This window comes from Lutra lutra, chromosome 16, assembly GCF_902655055.1.
Source record: "Lutra lutra chromosome 16, mLutLut1.2, whole genome shotgun sequence".
Taxonomy (NCBI): domain Eukaryota; kingdom Metazoa; phylum Chordata; class Mammalia; order Carnivora; family Mustelidae; genus Lutra; species Lutra lutra.
Genome location: NC_062293.1, coordinates 43,563,090 through 43,580,323, shown reverse-complemented (window position 1 = coordinate 43,580,323; position 17,234 = coordinate 43,563,090). Strand labels below are relative to the sequence as shown.

General features: G+C 54.3%; 2 protein-coding genes across 12 annotated transcripts in view; both read left to right on the top strand.

The window, feature by feature from the left end:
- Window positions 1-7,338, top strand: part of SSH2 (slingshot protein phosphatase 2) — a 252,552-nt gene extending 245,214 nt beyond the window's left edge. For all 6 annotated transcript variants that reach the window (XM_047708143.1, XM_047708142.1, XM_047708140.1 and 3 more), the window contains one exon: window positions 193-7,338. In XM_047708143.1, coding sequence (XP_047564099.1) covers window positions 193-2,256 — 2,064 coding nt within the window. In that variant the 3' untranslated portion in view covers window positions 2,257-7,338. The remainder of the gene's footprint in view (window positions 1-192) is intronic.
- Window positions 7,339-9,266: 1,928 nt separating this feature from the next.
- Window positions 9,267-17,233, top strand: CORO6 (coronin 6). 6 transcript variants are annotated; one of them, XR_007123426.1, is made up of 12 exons: window positions 9,268-9,484; window positions 10,608-10,867; window positions 12,278-12,400; window positions 12,872-13,001; window positions 13,097-13,278; window positions 14,341-14,460; window positions 14,904-15,008; window positions 15,096-15,241; window positions 15,616-15,673; window positions 15,780-16,010; window positions 16,108-16,309; window positions 16,344-17,233. XR_007123426.1 is itself a non-coding variant. In XM_047707688.1 (11 exons), exons 2-11 carry the CDS (start codon window positions 10,670-10,672, stop codon window positions 16,228-16,230), a joined length of 1,413 nt encoding a protein of 470 aa, XP_047563644.1. In that variant the 5' UTR covers window positions 9,267-9,484; window positions 10,608-10,669; the 3' UTR covers window positions 16,231-17,233. The 6 variants fall into 6 exon arrangements, 5 of the variants coding, with proteins under 5 accessions (XP_047563644.1, XP_047563645.1, XP_047563643.1 ...); XM_047707688.1 differs by having other exon boundaries at window positions 9,267-9,484; window positions 16,111-17,233; XM_047707687.1 differs by having other exon boundaries at window positions 10,668-10,867; window positions 16,108-17,233.
- The last annotated feature ends 1 nt before the right edge of the window (window position 17,234 follows it).

The window sequence follows — 17,234 nt, the reverse complement described above, 5'->3', positions numbered from 1 at the left end:
CTTTGATGAATCTGTTTGGTTTTTTTTTCCTTTTATGACAACACAGATGGACAAAGGACAGTCCCAGGTACTTGACAATTTGTGTCCTCATAGCCAGAAGGTTCTCCCAGATTAGATGATTAGTAAACAAAACATCTGGCATTTTTTATTAGACCATGGTTTGCCATAACCATCTCACTGTTTTCTCCCTAGGCAATCTCAGAACTGGTCAGCCCAGACATCTTCATGCAATCTCACTCAGAAAATGCAATTTCAGTCAAAGAAATCGTTACTGAGATTGAATCCATCAGTCAAGGAGTCGGACAGATTCAACTGAAAGGAGACATCCTGTCTAACCCATGCCATACGCCAAAGAAGCATACCATCCATGAGCTGCCCCTTGAGAGAGCCCAGGCCCTGGAGAACAAACCTGGAAATCTGGAGCATAGTGAGGGTTCCTACACAGCCCAGCCTGAACTAGCCAAAGACTCAGGGAAGTGGGACCTAGAAGGCTGCCTAACCACACACTCATCCACTGCAGAGCTGGAAGACGAGGAACCAGCTGAGGAGGAACAAGAACTTTGGGGCCCTGGAATGCACCCAGGTGCCAAGTGGTACCCTGGGTCCGTGAGGCGAGCCACCTTGGAGTTTGAAGAGCGCTTGCGACAGGAGCAAGAGCACCATGGTGCCGCGCCTGGTTGTGCCTCATTGTCCATTCGCAAGAATTCCAAGAATGATTTCTCTGTGGCAGACCTAGCACCAAAAGGGAAGAGTGATGAAGCTAGCCTTGAACTTTGTTTTGTCCCCAAGGAACCAGAGATTAACAAGGGCAAAGGGAAGTGCAGTGGGTCCGAAGCTGGCTCACTACCCCAGTCTGAGCAAGTAGCCTTTGGTCCAGCACCTGAGCTGCTGCAGTTTCAAGAGCGCCCAGGGTCAGACACTAGAACAAAGCAGGAAGGAGTCCTGAAGGAGCAGAGGACTGTGGTTTCGTGCCAGGGATCTGAGACACAGGCAGCCCCTCTCTCCCTTCCCAAGAAGGTGGAAATCATTGAGTATCCCCATGCGGTTCCATCCCCCAATCATCCTGGGCCAGGGGGTGAAAGAGCCACCAGCATAAAGAGTGGGGAGCAGGGACTGAGGAAAGCAAAAGTAGAGGACTCCGTCCCTATCCTCTGTGCACTGGATGAAAATCTGAACAGGACTCTGGGCCCCACCCAGGCTCCTCTGCACCCCAACGTGCTACCTCTGCCTCATTCTTCCCCTCCTGAGCACGACAGTCCCACTGACCTGACCTCCACCCTGAGCAGCCCTGAAGCCTGGGACGACAGCCTGTCGACAGCCCCGGAAACAGGAGCACCTTTTGTCGGTCGCACAACCCATGTACCATCTGCCAACTTGGATCACGCACATCCCCAGACTATAGTTCATCTGGAAGGCTTCACAGAGCAAAGCAGTACCACAGACAACGAGCCCTCTTCAGAGCAGGGTAGCTGGGAAGAAAGTCAGGAGGGCCCCTTTTCCAGTGGCAATGAAGTGCCATACAAGGACTCCCAGTTAACTAGAGAAGACCTAAGCCAACTCGGTAACAATATTGAGGAGTTACAAGAAAAACCAGACCCACTTCCTGTAGCCTGTCAACTCCCACACAGCTCTAGTGGTGACAGCATAAAGGGTCTCAGCCATAGCCCCGGTGTGGTGAAGGAGCGCACTAAAGAAATCGAGTCCCGAGCGATTTGCCAGGGAGGGCTCACCAAACCATCCCAAATGAGGCATTCAGCTTCCCTCGCCAAGTTAGGTTACTTGGACCTCTGTAAAGACTGTTTATCGGAGAGAGAGCCTCTCTCCTCTGATCCCCCTCATCTCAAGCTGCTTCAGCCCTTCAACAGAACGGACACAGGCATGCACGCCATGGAGGCCCAGGAGCCCTCAGAAAACCCAGATGCCCCCCAGAACCTAGAACCCACCAAGTATTTTATAGAACAGCTCAAAACAACGGAGTGTATCGCGCAGAGCAAGCCAGTGGAGAAGCCCATCGTACAGTATGCCAAAGAATTTGGTTACAGTCAGCAGTGTTTGCTCCCCAGGGCAGGACCCAAATTGACTAGTTCTGAAGGAGGCCTTCCTTTGCCACAACCCCAGGGACTGCAGCGCGCAGGCCCAGCTCCAGCGCTGGCTGTGGCGCCCCGTCAGCAGCACGGCCGAACTCACCCCCTTAGGAGACTTAAAAAAGCAAATGATAAGAAACGGACAACCAACCCCTTCTATAATACCATGTGATTCTGAGCCTACACGTGTGACTTTCTGAAAGAAATGTTTGTAAAAGGGGCAGGTGTAATATGTAAGGAACATGCACTTTATGGGTTAATTTTATAATATTTTGGTCATTTTACTGTTCCTGGCGCATGCAGGGTTTGGGTTGGTTTTTTTCCCCCCTCTGTGTACGTGTGCGTGAAAGAGGAAAAGAGATTGATTCAGACAGCAAGACCATTTTAGCATTTTTTTATTTTTAGAAAACTCAAACCTCAAAAAATACTCATTTTCAAAGAGCACCTTTATCAAAGGCAAATTGCTGTTTTTCAGTCAGCTCCCACCTGCTCCTCATTTGCCCTCCGAGAAAAAGCATGCTTGCTTACTTGCTTGAGGAAGGAAGTAGCTGGAGAGGGTGGGGATGAAGCTGGAAATCGGAAATGCTCCCCTGGGCCTGTGTGATGATGGTTTGGGCTTCAGACCTGATGCATGGGACTGAGCTGAAGGGCCGCTGCAAGTCCACGGGCTCTCAGCCTTGGGCCCACTGAGAGTTCCCAAGGCGGGCAGGTTCTGCTTTGCCCTCAAAGGGGCGGGGGGGGTCTTCCAGAAGCCACTTCTTCTGGATTCCTGAGTCCATCATTACCGAAAGGCAGGATAATGGCTGGCTTTGTAAACTTAACAAGCAAATAGGTCCCCCCCACCCAGCACATGATTTTTAAATTAAAAGTGAACCCCAAATGAAATCTGAGAGATCTGTGTCGAGGAAAGCATATGAGGAGGAGGAGGCAAAGTCTGCAGAGGCTGCTGCCCGGTGTCTTCCGGGTCAGTATCTTCCTGCACATGGGCGGTCACCCTGGCCCTCCCTGTCAGGAAATGTGCTCTGCAGCATCCTTTCAACTAAAACAGAACGGGGACAAGTTTGAAAAACAGCAATTGAAAGTCAGTGTGTTCTTGTAAAATGAATACGTACGTAGGGTTTTAACACTTCCATTACTTGAATAATTCTGTGGGCCTTCTGTGTTTAATGGCCATATATTTTTCCAATTTACTTTTCTCCCTCATGCTGTTTCTCCCAGTGCTGCCCTTTTTTAAAAATTTCATAGATGATATCTGAATTGTTACATTACCTATGTATAACCTCCATTGAACGCGAAGTTTTCTTACCGATGTTATCACTGTTAACACTTGACATGGGTTGTTTTGTTTTTTGTTTTTTCCTGGAAGATTTGTCATTTCTCTAGTTTATACACAGTATTTATGTACATAATGTCACTTTCTTACAGTGTTTTGTTGTTGATGTCGTAGGATCTTTTTTATTTAATCTTTTTAAGAAGGATAAAGCTGCAACTGGAGAAAACAGACACCACAGAAATAAAACTGATGGGTGTTGGTAGGAATCTGCAGAGTATATCGATGGTGGTTTTAATTGTTAAGATGGAGACTTCTGATCGCCAGCTCCTGCCAAATTATGTGTTAGTAACTTCCTCCTCAGAGAAACCCCTAAAGGCTCCCATTAGATCACAGTTTGACTGAAAGCTGATTTCTCTTTGAGACTGAAATCCCAGAGCGGGTTGTTTGCCAGGAGCTGAACCACAGCCAGGGAGTGTATGTGAGTGATACCGCTGCCCAGGGCGGAAGCTTCCGATGGATTGGGCTGAAGGTTCATGGGCAGGCAGGCCCCCCACCAAGGGCAGGCACCCACTATTGACTCCATTTAGGATGCTTTTGCTTCGTTGCTATTGTGCAGCTCCTTAACACAGGAGCACTTGCCATAAACAAGCCTATTTGGGCTTCTTACAGAAAGCATTTAGCCTGGAATGAAATACCTTCTGCAGCTCATCAAAACTGAAGAGGTTTGCAAATTTGCTTCCTGTTTGCTTTGGTTGATGTCCACGTGGCTGAGAGGTTGACCAAGTACAGACTTGGGCTTTGGTTTTTGGCTCATCACAGCACTGAGAGGAAAGACAGATACCCAGACTGTCAAGGCGATTGTCAGAGGCCAGAGTTTGGTGGGGGGCAGATAGTGGGGTGACCTCCAGGGGAGAGAAAAGGTGGCCCGAGGCCATTCATAGGTGCTCCAGGGGAGCCGTGAATCTGGGTGCTGTGTGGAAGTTGGTCAGGTCTCACTTCGCTGCCAGGTGGTGGATTGGACAGAAACCTCCTGCTCTAAGTGTCTTTATGATGTAGTAATTATACGTACCTGTGCTGTCTTTAAATAGTTTCCTTGAATGTTCGAATGTATCCTCCACACACACGGCTTTGTGGTTCCTGGATGTTTAATGTGTTGTCAAGTGTTTTTGTTAGTTGGTGTGTACAGTGCGAGGAGGCTTGCAAGACAGAGTTATGAATTTCCAGGGCTCATCCTGCTAAACAGCCCTGCCTTGTTGAGCCAGTTCCACCACCACCAATACAAGAGGGAAAGGACAGGAAATTGTGGCAGGGGCAGGGAGAGAACGATTTGCACTGAGGTGAAGAGAGCGGTGTCCCCTCATTAACCCTTTGAAATGGTGACATCCCTCACATAGAGAATTATAAGCAGGATGGACAGTATTACACTGTTCTCTCTCCTCCCCTGCAGCGGTGGTTCATGCTCACCATCCCTGCATTAAGTAACAGCAGCTGTGGGGAGATCTTCTAATGCTGTGAAGAAAACTTTTTTTAAAGGAAAAGGAAATAGTCTTGCTCTCGCTTCCTTCTTTTAAGTAACATTCTTGGTTCTCATTTAATTTACCTGCCTCAAGAAACATCCTCCATTCAGGGTCTGTAATTCACCCATGCTGTGGGGTTCCTGCCAGCCTCTCAAACCCCCGACAACTGAGGGTTCTTGTGTTATTTGCATAGCTGAGCAATGTCCAGGGGAAGTACATGATGAGCCATCAAGGACTTCTCAGACTTTCTTGTCCTCAGACTTTTTGATAATCTCAGGTGGCCTATTTCCCTTTTCTGTTCATGGAAAGCTCAGACCCAGAACTGCAGGTCCGGTGGTTTGACAGAGATGAGTAGGAAAAGTCTTGACCTCTTGCTCAGTGCCTCTCTTTATTTTGAAAACCACCGTAGTCTGACTCTCAGTTACCCTGGAGGAGAGAGAGAGAGAGAGAGAGAGAGAGAGAGAGAGAGAGAGAGAGTGTGTGTGTGTGTGTGTGTGTGTGTGTGTGTGCATACACAGATACACGCACACCTGTGCAAAAATACTTTAAAAAGTAATGTTTTGGTGCATGGGGTAGAAGCCCCAGGAGCATGCAACTTTTGAGCTGTAATCTGGAGGGTTACCTGGTGAGTAGGAAGGAGAGAGACTTCAACCCTTTCTTGATTTTAGAAACACTTAGGAGTAGTATATACTATAGTAGACCTATAGTACTGTATTATAGTAATAATCATCTCTCCTCATTTTGGTTGCCCTTCAGAGTCTTAATGTTTGGGATCATTCTTAGCACCCTAGCTTCTTCAAGCTCTTGAGGTAGCATTTTCCTGGTTCTGTACCTGTATCCCAACCCTATCTCATCTGGGGAACTACAAAGAGCTCCAAGGACAGCCTTGAGAATGAAAGCCCAGGCTCTGAGGTCCCCTCTTGCTCAAGGGCCCCAGACAGAGACTTTTGGATAGACCTGAAGTTTCTCAGACATAGCCACTCACAAAAATCTTCATCTGTTCCATCTGAGGATTTCAGTTTTAAAGTGATCTAGGCATGTTTGGTAGAGAAGTTTCTATGGGAGTTTTCTTTTTTTCTTTTACGAAAGCATTATGCAAAGAGGGCCAGTTTTTAAGGGCATTTTAAAATTTTTAAATAAAGCCATTCTTTGGCTCTTTTTGACAACTATTTGTGGATACTTTGTTTACATTGTGATAATTAAAACACGCATCCTCTTGACAGCCGCTCCTCCCTTCCTCCAGGCACACGGCCCTGGCTGTCCTGTGAGTCCTCTCACAGAGCGAGGCCGAGGCCTCCGTGGTCAGCCCTGACTCACAGGGGACTGGGGGGATGACCCGGAGCTGACTTCCATCTGTGTCCTGCACTCCCTTTCAACACTCTGTGTGGAATTAGCCCTTTCCTCAGTCAGTGATGGTGTGTCTTACAGTGATGGTTGTAACGGTGAATGGCTAGTGTCCTTTTTGTCTCAGTTTGTTTTGCTTTTTGATGGTAGATGAAATTTTAGCTCTTTCAGCACCAGTCCAACTTGAAGGTATCTTGGACTTTGTTTTCCCTCCCAGACTTAAAAGATCAAGGCATGTATTAGGCATAAATATATTTGCTGCCTCAACTCATCTGACACCCAGATTAGGAAACAGCCTGTCACCAAAGCAGGAAGCTGCACACTCCTAACCCCTGTCCCAGGCCTCTGGGGTCCCTCGATGCCATGCAGAGCTAATGCAAGGTGCTTGTGTACTTTCCCAGCCTGGAAGTGAAGGGTGACTGGCCCTGGCTCCTGCTATGAAAGAAAACCAGCATCATTTTCTCAGTGCCCCAGAGACCTAAGACAGGATTTCTAAACTGGAATCATCCCTCACTGGCTTGAAGATGCCTCAGGGGGTATATGACTAGTGCTGCCCTCTGGGTCCTCACAGACACTGGTGGCTTTGTCCTCTGTACACATGCAGAGCTAATACCCAGGGCTTCATTCAAGCAGATGACCCAATCTGGAAACTGGGCAACTGGCCCTGAAATGATTCTCCGCAAACAGGCCCACAGGGAATTGTTTGGTTTTTGTGGTTTTTTCGGATTTTGGTTTGCCTGGCATAGCTTAAGGTGCCTTTTATTTTTTTTTTCTTTCTACTTTATTTTGTAGGACTTGTTCTACATGTAGAAAACAAGTCCAAAAAACTCTCCCACTGACTGTTACCTTTGCCCCAGGCCAGTCCAAACTTTTATGCTCACATTTTATTAAATAAAGCAGGTGCTCCCTGGAATCTCTGGGACCTTTTTGAGGCATTTGAAGCAGAATATAAAGAGTGGTCTCATCTCCTTCCTTAATCTTCCTGGTGGTTGGGATGTTCCACTTGTATCATAGATTTTTTTTTATTACTGATGTGCTCTGCTGTTTTTAAATGTGAACTTGTGCGCAAATGTGCAGATTCAATGTTCTTGTTACAGATTAAATAAATTTTTATTTTGAAGATGAAATGTGTATTTGATCAAGTGCAAAAAGGGGGGGGAAGATGGTGCTAGAGCAGGTGGAGGGATTGGAAGAGGACACTGATGAGCAGTAGGAGGCACATGGAGCAATTCTCCTTGATCTCCCTCATGCTTAAGTGCTAGCTCGTGGCGGGGGGTGAGGGGGAGCGCCTGGGTGGCTTAGTGGGTTAAAGCCTCTGACTTCGGCTCAGGTCATGATCTCAGGGTCTGGGATCGAGCCCCACATCGGGCTCTCTGCTCAGCGGGGAGCCTGCTTCCTCCTTTCTCTCTGCCTGTCTCTCTGTCTACTTGTGACTCTCTCTCTGTCAAATAAATAAAATATATTTTTAAAAAAGCTCTGGGGGGAAAAAAATACAACTTTCTTCCTCCCACAAAATAAAGGCTGAGTGGGAAATGGGATAACCAAAGATTATTTCAGACTTTGTGGCTCCAATAAAGTGACCAAGCTGGGAACTTGCCTGGTCAAAGAAGCTCTTGCCAAAGCCACTACCTGAATGTTAGGAGAATGAATAAGCAAAGGGACCAAACTTCCTCTGCCATGTGTGGTACAGAGTGACTGCTCTGGGACAACTGCTGTGACCTGCCCCAGCAGGGACTAGATTTCTTGGGTGGCTGACCTCTCTGGACATTAGTGAGGTAGAGCTCACAAACTTTCAGCACAAGCCCTCTCAGCTCACTGATTTCTAGAAATGGGGCATGACTTTCTAAAGAAGTAAAAGCTTTTAACCCTCTCTTGCTGTTAGAAGAGAAGCATTGGATAATGGTGGAAGAAGGGAGATGGGTTGCGGGGAGGACGCCTGGATGCCTCTGTTGGTTAAGCATCTGACTTCAGCTCAAGTCATGATCTCAGTTCAGGCTCCTGCGATGGTGCCCTGCACCCGGCTGCCCTCTCAGTGGGGAGTCTGCTACTTCTTCCTCCTCTTTGTCCCTCTCCCCGCCCCCCACCTCATGCTCGCATTCTCCTTCTCAAAGTCTTTTTTAAAGTAAATGAATAAAATAAAATTTGATTGCCAAAAGCCTGTGGCAGCTGCTTCTCCTTGAACGTGGTGTTCCCACGCGTTCAAGGTAGATTCACTTCCCCACCGAGTCTTTAATCTGCTTTGCGCCCTCCTCCATGGAATCCTCTCTATCGGGTGAAATGCCTAGCTACAGTGCCAACGTTTTAGGTTCTCAAGTGGTCGCCATAGCCATTAATAACAAGAACAGGGACATTCACAGCCCCCTGTCGGGTACCCTCGAGCCGTCCAGGGCGAGCCTAGGCCCTCATCCAAGGGCTGGGAAGACTCCCTAGAAGCATCTTCTGGGACCTCTCCCCAGGAGGGTCTGGACGTGCGTGCAGTCCCGCCGCCCCGGCCCTCCAGCGGGGACAAGCTAAATTGGGAGTGCGATTGCAGCAGGAATGCGGCGCGAAGGCACCTGATCTTGCGTGGCTGCCGGCTCTCCCTCTCCGCGCCCAGCCTGGGTCTGGAAACCTGGGTCTGCGAACCTGGATCTGAGAACCTGGGTCTGCCCAACCCACCCCGGAGGCACGGAGGGTGGGGAAGGCGTGCGCACCACCCGCCGGGACACCCTCAATTACTTTTTTTTTTTTTTTAAAGATTTTATTTATTTATTTGACAGAGAGAGATCACAAGTAGACAGAGAGGCAGGCAGAGAGAGAGAGAGGGAAGCAGGCTTCTTGCTGAGCAGAGAGCCCGATGCGGGACTCGATCCCAGGACCCCGAGATCATGACCTGAGAAGAAGGCAGCAGCTTAACCCACTGAGCCACTCAGGCGCCCCACCCTCAATTACTTTTGACAGTTCTTTGAGCCCTGCGGGCTGGCTGCGCAGAGTCAGCGGCGCTCGACTTTCCCGCCGCTGGAGGGGCGGGGCACCTGTGGCCCCGCCCCCGTCATAGGCCCCGCCCCCGCAGTTTGATGGCAGCGGCAGCTGGGACTGCAGCGACGTCGGGCCCCGGAGAGCCGCAAGCAGCGGCCCGAGCGCGCAGAGGAACACCCGGGCCCCAGACGCCGCGGACACCCGGAGAGGCAGTTCCGGCGCCCTGACTCCCTCGGCCCCCAGCGCACCCCTAAACCCCTCCGCAGAGGAGTCGCAGCGTGAGCGCCCCTCGGCCCACTCAGGACCAGGTACCCCCCCCATCCCACGCCGCCACCGCAGCCACCGCAGCGGGCGGGGTCTCTAGAGAGGGCAGAGATCTGCGCCCCCTCCCCCGCGCCGCCAAATTCGGTCCGGGCTGGGCGGACTTGGTGTCTATATTTGGCCGGACAGCGGCCCGCGCGCCTGCACGGCACCAACACCTCGTCTCCTAAGAACGCAGTGCCGGGGCAGAAGGCCGGAGGAGGGTGCCGGGAGGCCGGGGCCTCAGGCCTGGGGCTGCAGAAGCGGCGTGAAGGGCACAGGGATGCCCGGGGCTGGGGAGGGGCAAGAGTCACTGGATAGGGCTTTGGAAAAGCCCGGTGAGTCCCCTGGGGAAGAGCATAGCACAGACCCTGGCTGAAGAAAAGGCACTCACCCTCCCCACTCCAGCAAATCTGGCCGTAGCGCGGGGATTGAGGACCCCACCCCAGGAGAGTTCAGCAGGAAAGAGCACCCATAGGAGAAATGGAACGGAAGTATGGTAGGCAAAAGCCAGACCATGGTTAGGACTTCTTGGAGAGGCCAGTGAAAGGGGAGTGGAGAGATCCACCTTACACTGTGTCCCCCAACAGGATGGGATGAAATTGATGAAAACAGTAGCAGGAAAGATTCAGGTTAGCTGGCAGGAGGAACTTGCCCTTGGCAAAATTTTAGAAAAAGACAAAAGCCCGTCTGCCCAAACTACGTTACAGATGCAGAGTTCAGGATCTTGAGGGGCTGCAGTCTTAGCCCCATAGCTGGCGTTGAGCCAAGATCCCAAAACCACGGCCTCTGATTCTGGGCAAGGTGCAGTTAGGAGAGAAACCACTTCCTGAAGAGATGCTCATCCAAGGCTAGCCATCAGGAGGGCAGCCTGCACTGAGGCTCCTCCCCAAACCACTTCAACTTCCAGGAAGCTTTCAGGCCCAGGCAAACTCCACTGTCCCCTGCCTGGGTCTCAAAGAAGTCAGGTACCAAATCTCAGCCCCTTGAATTAAGCAACATTTTATAGGTGGCAAAGACCTTTCACATACTTTCATCACCTGGAAGAAAGCTCCCTGTTCTAGGACCTGATTCATAGCCAGATAACCTTTCTCACTCGCCACCCCCTCCCTGCTCTTTTCCCTCCCCCAGTTCACAGGACTAAGGACCAAAGGCATTCCCGGAACTGAGATCCTCCATTTCTACCCACAGCCATGAGCCGGCGTGTGGTTCGGCAGAGCAAGTTCCGCCATGTGTTTGGGCAGGCGGCAAAGGCTGACCAATCCTACGAGGATATCCGTGTGTCCAAGGTCACATGGGACAGCTCCTTCTGTGCCGTCAACCCCAAATTCCTGGCCATTATTGTGGAGGCGGGAGGTGGAGGTGCCTTCATTGTCCTGCCTCTGGCCAAGGTGAGGGATTCAAGGAAGAAAGCAGGTGGGAAGACACTAGCTGTGGCCCCAGGGGATCCCTCCTTCAGTTGGGAGGGAAGTTTGTGTCCATCAGCTGCTCCCTGTTCCCCAAGTCCTTGGGGACCAACTCGGAGGCTCCCTCACCCTGCCCAGAACAGCAGCAGCACAGTGGCCTGCACACACGCACAGCCGGTCCCCTTTTCTGAGCAGCACCCTTGTCACCAGCAGGGACAAGAAGGGTGTTATGGAGATAGCTGGGAAGTGGTGGAGCCAGGGCCTGACCCAGATTCTGTTCCTGTCTCTCCCGATGCCACACCCCACTCATGATCTTTCTCCCCAGTGCATGGTGACCATTTGATTAAATCACACCCCAGAGCACCAGGCTGAGGACAGGGTCAAGCTCTTTCCAAAGAGTCCTGGTCACCTCCCCACTGTGGTTCTTATAGCAAGACAGAATGAGAACAAAGGGCAGGGGTACATCACACCTAAGGCCAGAGCCCTCCCAACCCCAGGGATGGGGGCTGGGCAATTACCTCCCCCTTGCTGAGTAACCTCAAGCCCCTTGGAAATCTCCACCCCCCAGGATGGCCACCCCAAGTCATGACCTTGATCTGGCCCCTACACCCTGTGAAGGGAGACCCCGCAGGTGGCAGGGTCAGGAAGAGGCCTGACAATAGCCAGTGACTCATTCCAGGACAATGCAGACATCACCCAAGGACACCATCCCCGGGGGCTCAGATTTCAACTGCAGCCACCTCCTCACCCAGGACAACTGCCATTCCCGTACCACACGGCCACCCCCTCCCCTACTGCCCGCTCTGGGCTGATGCCAGTCTCTGCAAAGGTCTCAGAGCCCCCCATAAAAAGCCCATAACAACCAAAAGTAGGTGAGCCCCAGCTCAGGTTGGGAGATAGCAGGCACCAGGAGTGGCTGCTGCTGGTGGTTCCAAGGTCAAGCTAGTGACGGTGGGGGGAGATCTGCCAAGGTTGGCTAGGAAAGGACTGTTGGCCACTGCATTGCCTATGACCTACTTCACCTTGACCTCTTCTACCAGGGGCTTCCTATAGACATTCTAGCTGGGGAGGACGGGCCCAACAGCAGCCTCCTCCAAGTAGGTGTTTTTGCAAGAGCACTGGACTGAGAGTTCAGGTCTCGGCTCCCCCAGTATCTTGCTGCGTGTCCTTGGCTAAGTCATCACCTCTCTGTGTCTGATTCCCTGATATTAAATGGCTTCCACTCTGTCTGCCTTTAGTGGAATATAGGAAGTAGTTGCATGGGGTTGGAGGTTCTGAAAGGGGTTCGCAAAGAGAAACTAGGTGATAGAATATTGAGATGTAAACAGGTCCGTGGCCCACCCCCAAAAAGCACACAGGAAATTGACCCCAGAGCTCCCTCTCTGACCCCTCCAGACAGGACGAGTGGATAAGAACTACCCGCTGGTCACCGGGCACACTGCCCCTGTGCTGGACATCGATTGGTGCCCACACAATGACAACGTCATTGCCAGTGCCTCAGATGACACCACAGTCATGGTAGGAACCAGGTGGATGCTGCAAAGCAGCTGGGCAGGGGAAGGGGGGAGGACTGCCTCACCTGCGCTAGGGGAGGTGGTAAAAGGGGTGCTGGGTCCCAGGGCCCTGCCCAGCCCTGCCCAGCTCCCAGGCTATATTTAGCCACATGCCCACCCCCTCCCAGGATGCACTTCTTAAGGCTAATTATAGCCATGGCCAACTTGAGGCCTGAAGAGCAAGGGGCAGTGTTCTGAAGTCTCCTGGCTGGGGTGTAAAGAAAGGTCCCTGGAGAGCTGGCAGTGTCTCCTCCTGGCTCCCAGCTGCTTCTGCCCGGGGCAGGCATCATTACATCTTGTCTACATCTTGTATTTGACCATTATCACTCAAGAGAGCCAGTAGGGTTCGGGGTGGGGAGGGGGCAATGTTGGGGAGAAGAGAGAGACAAAGCAGGTTCCTCATCCCACTCACCCCATGCCTTTTCCTCCCTCCCAGGTGTGGCAGGTTCCAGACTACACCCCAGTGCGCAACATTACGGAACCCATCATTACACTTGAGGGACACTCCAAACGTGTGGGCATCCTCTCCTGGCACCCCACGGCCCGGAATGTCCTGCTCAGTGCAGGTCTGGGGGCCTAGGGAGGGGTCCCTACTGCAGATGTGGTGGGGGAGGATGGCACAGGCAGGACCCAAGTAACCATGACTGGCTGCTTTGGGCAGGTGGTGACAATGTGATCATCATCTGGAATGTGGGCACGGGAGAGGTGCTCCTGAGTCTAGACGACATGCACCCAGATGTCATCCACAGCGTGTGCTGGAACAGCAATGGCAGCCTGCTAGCCACCACCTGCAAGGACAAGACCCTGCGCATTATTGACCCCCGCAAGGGCCAGGTGGTGGCGGTGAGTGCCTGGCTTTGCTGTTCCCCAGCCTCCACCCCAGGAACCAACTGTCAGGCCCCAGTGCCCTTGATCCTCTAAGTCCCTAGTCCTGGCTCTCGCCTCCTCCACTCTAACCTGAGGCAGTACCCTCCTCCCAGTGTCTGCAACCCTTGCTTCCAGCCTTAACGAAGCCCACGAGCCCACGGCCCACAGTCTTCTGTCCCGCTCCTGTTCCCTGTTTTCCCCAGCACCTCACAAGCTCAGAGCAGTTCCCCTGTGAGGTTCCCCAGCACCTCACAAGCTCAGAACAGTGCTCTTCGGGTTGGAATTGAGCAGCGGAGACGCTGCAAGCTCGGTCCTTCCACCAGAACTTGCATGACACATCCCGGACCCCTCTCCTCTCGGCCAGCACCCCGCCCCATCTTGCAGGGTCTGGGGCCCGCCACCGGCTCTCCCTCCGGGTAGGCCCCTTCCTGCCCGTGTCGACCCGCTGGGCGAGGGGGAGAGGGGACAACCCTCGCGCCTTGTTAGGCCTAGCTCGTTTCCCTGAGGGCGGCGGCCCCTGCCTCCCCGCCCTGACTCGGACTCGGGTGCGGGTGCACGGGGCCCGTGCCTGTCCGCGCCGCGAGCGCTCTAACCCACTAACCCCGCGAGCAGGAGCGAGCCCGGCCTCACGAGGGCGCCCGCCCGCTGCGGGCCGTCTTCACGGCGGACGGGAAGCTACTCAGCACCGGCTTCAGCAGGATGAGTGAGCGGCAACTCGCGCTCTGGGACCCGGTAGGCCAGGCCGCGCTAGGCGCGCGCGCGCTCCTCCGCGGGGCCAGCCCGGAGCGCCCTCCCAGGCCGGGGCCTCGCTGGGAAAAGCCCCTCTGCGGCCGCGGGGAGCCGGCCGACTTCCCCTGCTCTCGGGATCCGCCTCTGAGGGCGCTTAAAGGGCTCGGGACCCGCCGAGAGGCGCGCACCTCCCGCTCCCGCCGGTCGCAGACGCTCTCCAGGCCTGGGGCCAGCCGGGGCCCCCCAGGAAGCTGAGTAGTTAGGCGCAGGCAGCTGGGTGACGCCTCTCCCTGTCTCCCCCCACCCCAGGAGAGGTTTGCGGCCCACGAGGGAATGAGGCCCATGCGGGCCGTCTTCACGCGCCAGGGTCATATCTTCACCACAGGCTTCACCCGCATGAGCCAGCGAGAGCTGGGCCTGTGGGACCCGGTAACGCAGCTGGAAGCTTGGGGTGTGTGCCCTGGGGACTGGCATCACGGGAGAGGGGCCAGGCGCCCCCACCCGCAGGGCATGCCCACCTGGACTGGGCTGGAGGCTGCTGCCCCCTTTGCAGCGCCTGCCATCCCCACACCCACCCCTCCGCCCAGTTGTGCTGCGTCGCCTGAAGGAGCCCACGCTGGCACCCCCATCTGGTGATGCCGAGTCCCTGGGGGTGGTTTGCAGTGACTGCATGCGGCGGCGGCGCAGGGGATCTATGTGCGGCGGCCCTGGGACTGATGTGTCCATGGGCGGGACCCACAGCTCGGTTCGCCAGAACTGCCTTGGGCACGTGCGGGGCTTGGAGCGGGTAGGAAGGGTCAAGGGGCTTCAGGGGATCCAGCAGTGGCACGGTGGCCGGGACAGGGCTGGTCACGCCTCCTGTGCTCGGGCAGAACAACTTTGAGGAGCCAGTAGCGCTGCAGGAGATGGACACAAGCAACGGGGTCCTACTGCCCTTCTACGACCCCGACTCCAGCATCGTCTACCTATGCGGCAAGGTGCCTGGACGGCAGGGGAGGACAGGGACGGGACAGAGATATTGAGGGTCCCACCTGAGAATGTTTCTGAACTGATTGGTTTTGCAGGGCGACAGCAGCATTCGGTACTTTGAGATTACCGACGAACCACCTTTCGTGCATTACCTGAACACGTTCAGCAGCAAGGAGCCTCAGAGGGGCATGGGTTTCATGCCCAAGAGAGGGCTGGACGTCAGCAAGTGTGAGATCGCCCGGTCAGCAGCCATTGCCCTTCTCGCTTGCATGTCTGTCCCCACTTGCCATCGGAGAAGACACAGGGGCTTCTCCCATAGTGTGATCTTTGGGAAGGAGTGGGGGTATTTTGCGGGGGAGGGGTTTTGGTCGGGGAGAAGGGAGGGTCAACCTGGCTTGTTTCCGGGCAGCCCCAGCGTTAACATTCTCTAAACTTCAGTTTCCTCAACTGTAAAATGATGATAAACACCCCATCAGAGATGTTTTACCAGCTGGACCCATAATGTGTTTTGAAGTGCATGGTACAGGCTCAGCAAGTGTTGGTCTCCAACCCCTTGGTCCCCTGCAGAAAAGCGGGTGGGAGCCGGCGGGGATGCTGAAGCCCGCTCCCTTATAGGTTCTACAAGTTGCACGAAAGAAAATGTGAGCCCATCATCATGACTGTGCCCCGCAAGGTAAGGGGGCGCGGAGAGGTTGGGAAGAGAGGGCTCCGAGGCGGAAGGAAAGGAGCAGGCCCGGCCTTCTGCTAACACTAGTCTTCCTGTCCCCCTACCCCCGCAGTCAGACCTGTTTCAGGACGACCTGTACCCAGATACTCCGGGCCCCGAGCCGGCCCTAGAAGCGGACGAATGGCTATCCGGCCAGGACGCCGAACCCGTGCTCATCTCTCTGAGGGACGGTTACGTGCCTCCCAAGCACCGCGAGCTCCGGGTCACCAAGCGCAATATACTGGACGTGCGCCCTCCCTCCGGTCCCCGCCGCAGCCAGTCGGCCAGCGACGCCCCCTTGTCGGTAAGATCCGGCTCGGCTCCGGCCCAGGCCCGGTCTACACATCCCCCCTCCCGACCCCTTCCTGACACAGCCTCTTCTGTCCTCCGCGCGCCGGCAGCAGCACACTCTGGAGACGCTGCTGGATGAGATCAAGGCCCTTCGCGAGCAGGTGCAGGCTCAGGAGCAGCGCATCACGGCTCTGGAGAACATGCTGTGCGAGCTGGTGGACGGCACGGACTAGCGCGGCGCGCTGGGGGCAGCTCCGAGCCTGGGGAGCAAAGCCGGGCGGGGTGCAGGACTCGGCCCCGCCCCGGCTTTCTGTCCGGAACTCCGGACCCCGCCCTTCTGGGCGGGGTCCGGGGGCTGGACTGGAAAGGGAACTCCATCCCCTCGCGGGAGTCCGGGACAAATCGAGCGTCGCCGAGACTCTAGTCTGCCTGGCACCCGCCTGGTTACGTGCCTCGCCCGGGACTCAGCAGGAGCTGGCCTTGGGAGGCCCGGGGTGACGGGGACCTCAACAACGGTGCTGCACGGCGAGGCGGTGTCCCTTCTGTCTCCCGCCTAGGGCAGGGGAAGTGCTTAGTATTAGCGCTATTCTTGGGGATATCGGGGAGCTTGGGCTTGACCTCAAAGGAGTAGCCGTGCAACGGGTCTCGCCAGACCAAATGGGGAAAGTTATAACGCTTCTCCCTCTAATCGGCTCACTTGATGCCACTACCCGAAGTGGTAAAACGGATGGGCTCCACCCCAGATCTACAGACATACATAACCCATTGGCCGCAGGGCCGAACCCACCAGTTACACCCAGCAGTCTGTGGCAGAGGGCTGTCTTCCTTCTTTTCACCGGCAAGGGAGAGGGCGGCTTCCGCACTGCACCCCCGCCAGAGAACTAACCAGAAAACTGGCATGGAAGCAGGTTCACACCCCTCTTCCCGCCCCCCACCCCCACCAACTGGCCCCAGCCCTCTGATGTGGCCTCGGCTCTAGGAGGAAAACAAGATTTACTGAATGAAATATTTTACTAAGTGCTGGGTCTGTGCCTCCTGCCTGCTTGGGGGTGAGGGGGCCAAGACCCACGGCCTCTGCAAATGCTGTATCCCCAGGCTTGCGGGGGTGCTGACAAAGGTTCAGGACCCACCAGGCATTCTTTTATCTCAGAGCCCTCCCCACCCTGAGGTTCAGAAGGAACCCCCCTCAACCCATAGGTGGGCGTTCTTCCCCCAGTAAAGCCAGCTAGGAAAAGCC

Excerpts from the sequence above, each read along its gene's own strand:
- CORO6 (XM_047707687.1), top strand. The coding sequence starts at position 10,670 with ATGAGCCGGCGTGTGGTTCGGCAGAGCAAGTTCCGCCATGTGTTTGGG. Across the intron at positions 10,868-12,277 it reads TTGTCCTGCCTCTGGCCAAG|ACAGGACGAGTGGATAAGAA; the intron begins GTGAGGGATTCA and ends TGACCCCTCCAG. Across the intron at positions 13,002-13,096 it reads GAATGTCCTGCTCAGTGCAG|GTGGTGACAATGTGATCATC; the intron begins GTCTGGGGGCCT and ends TGCTTTGGGCAG.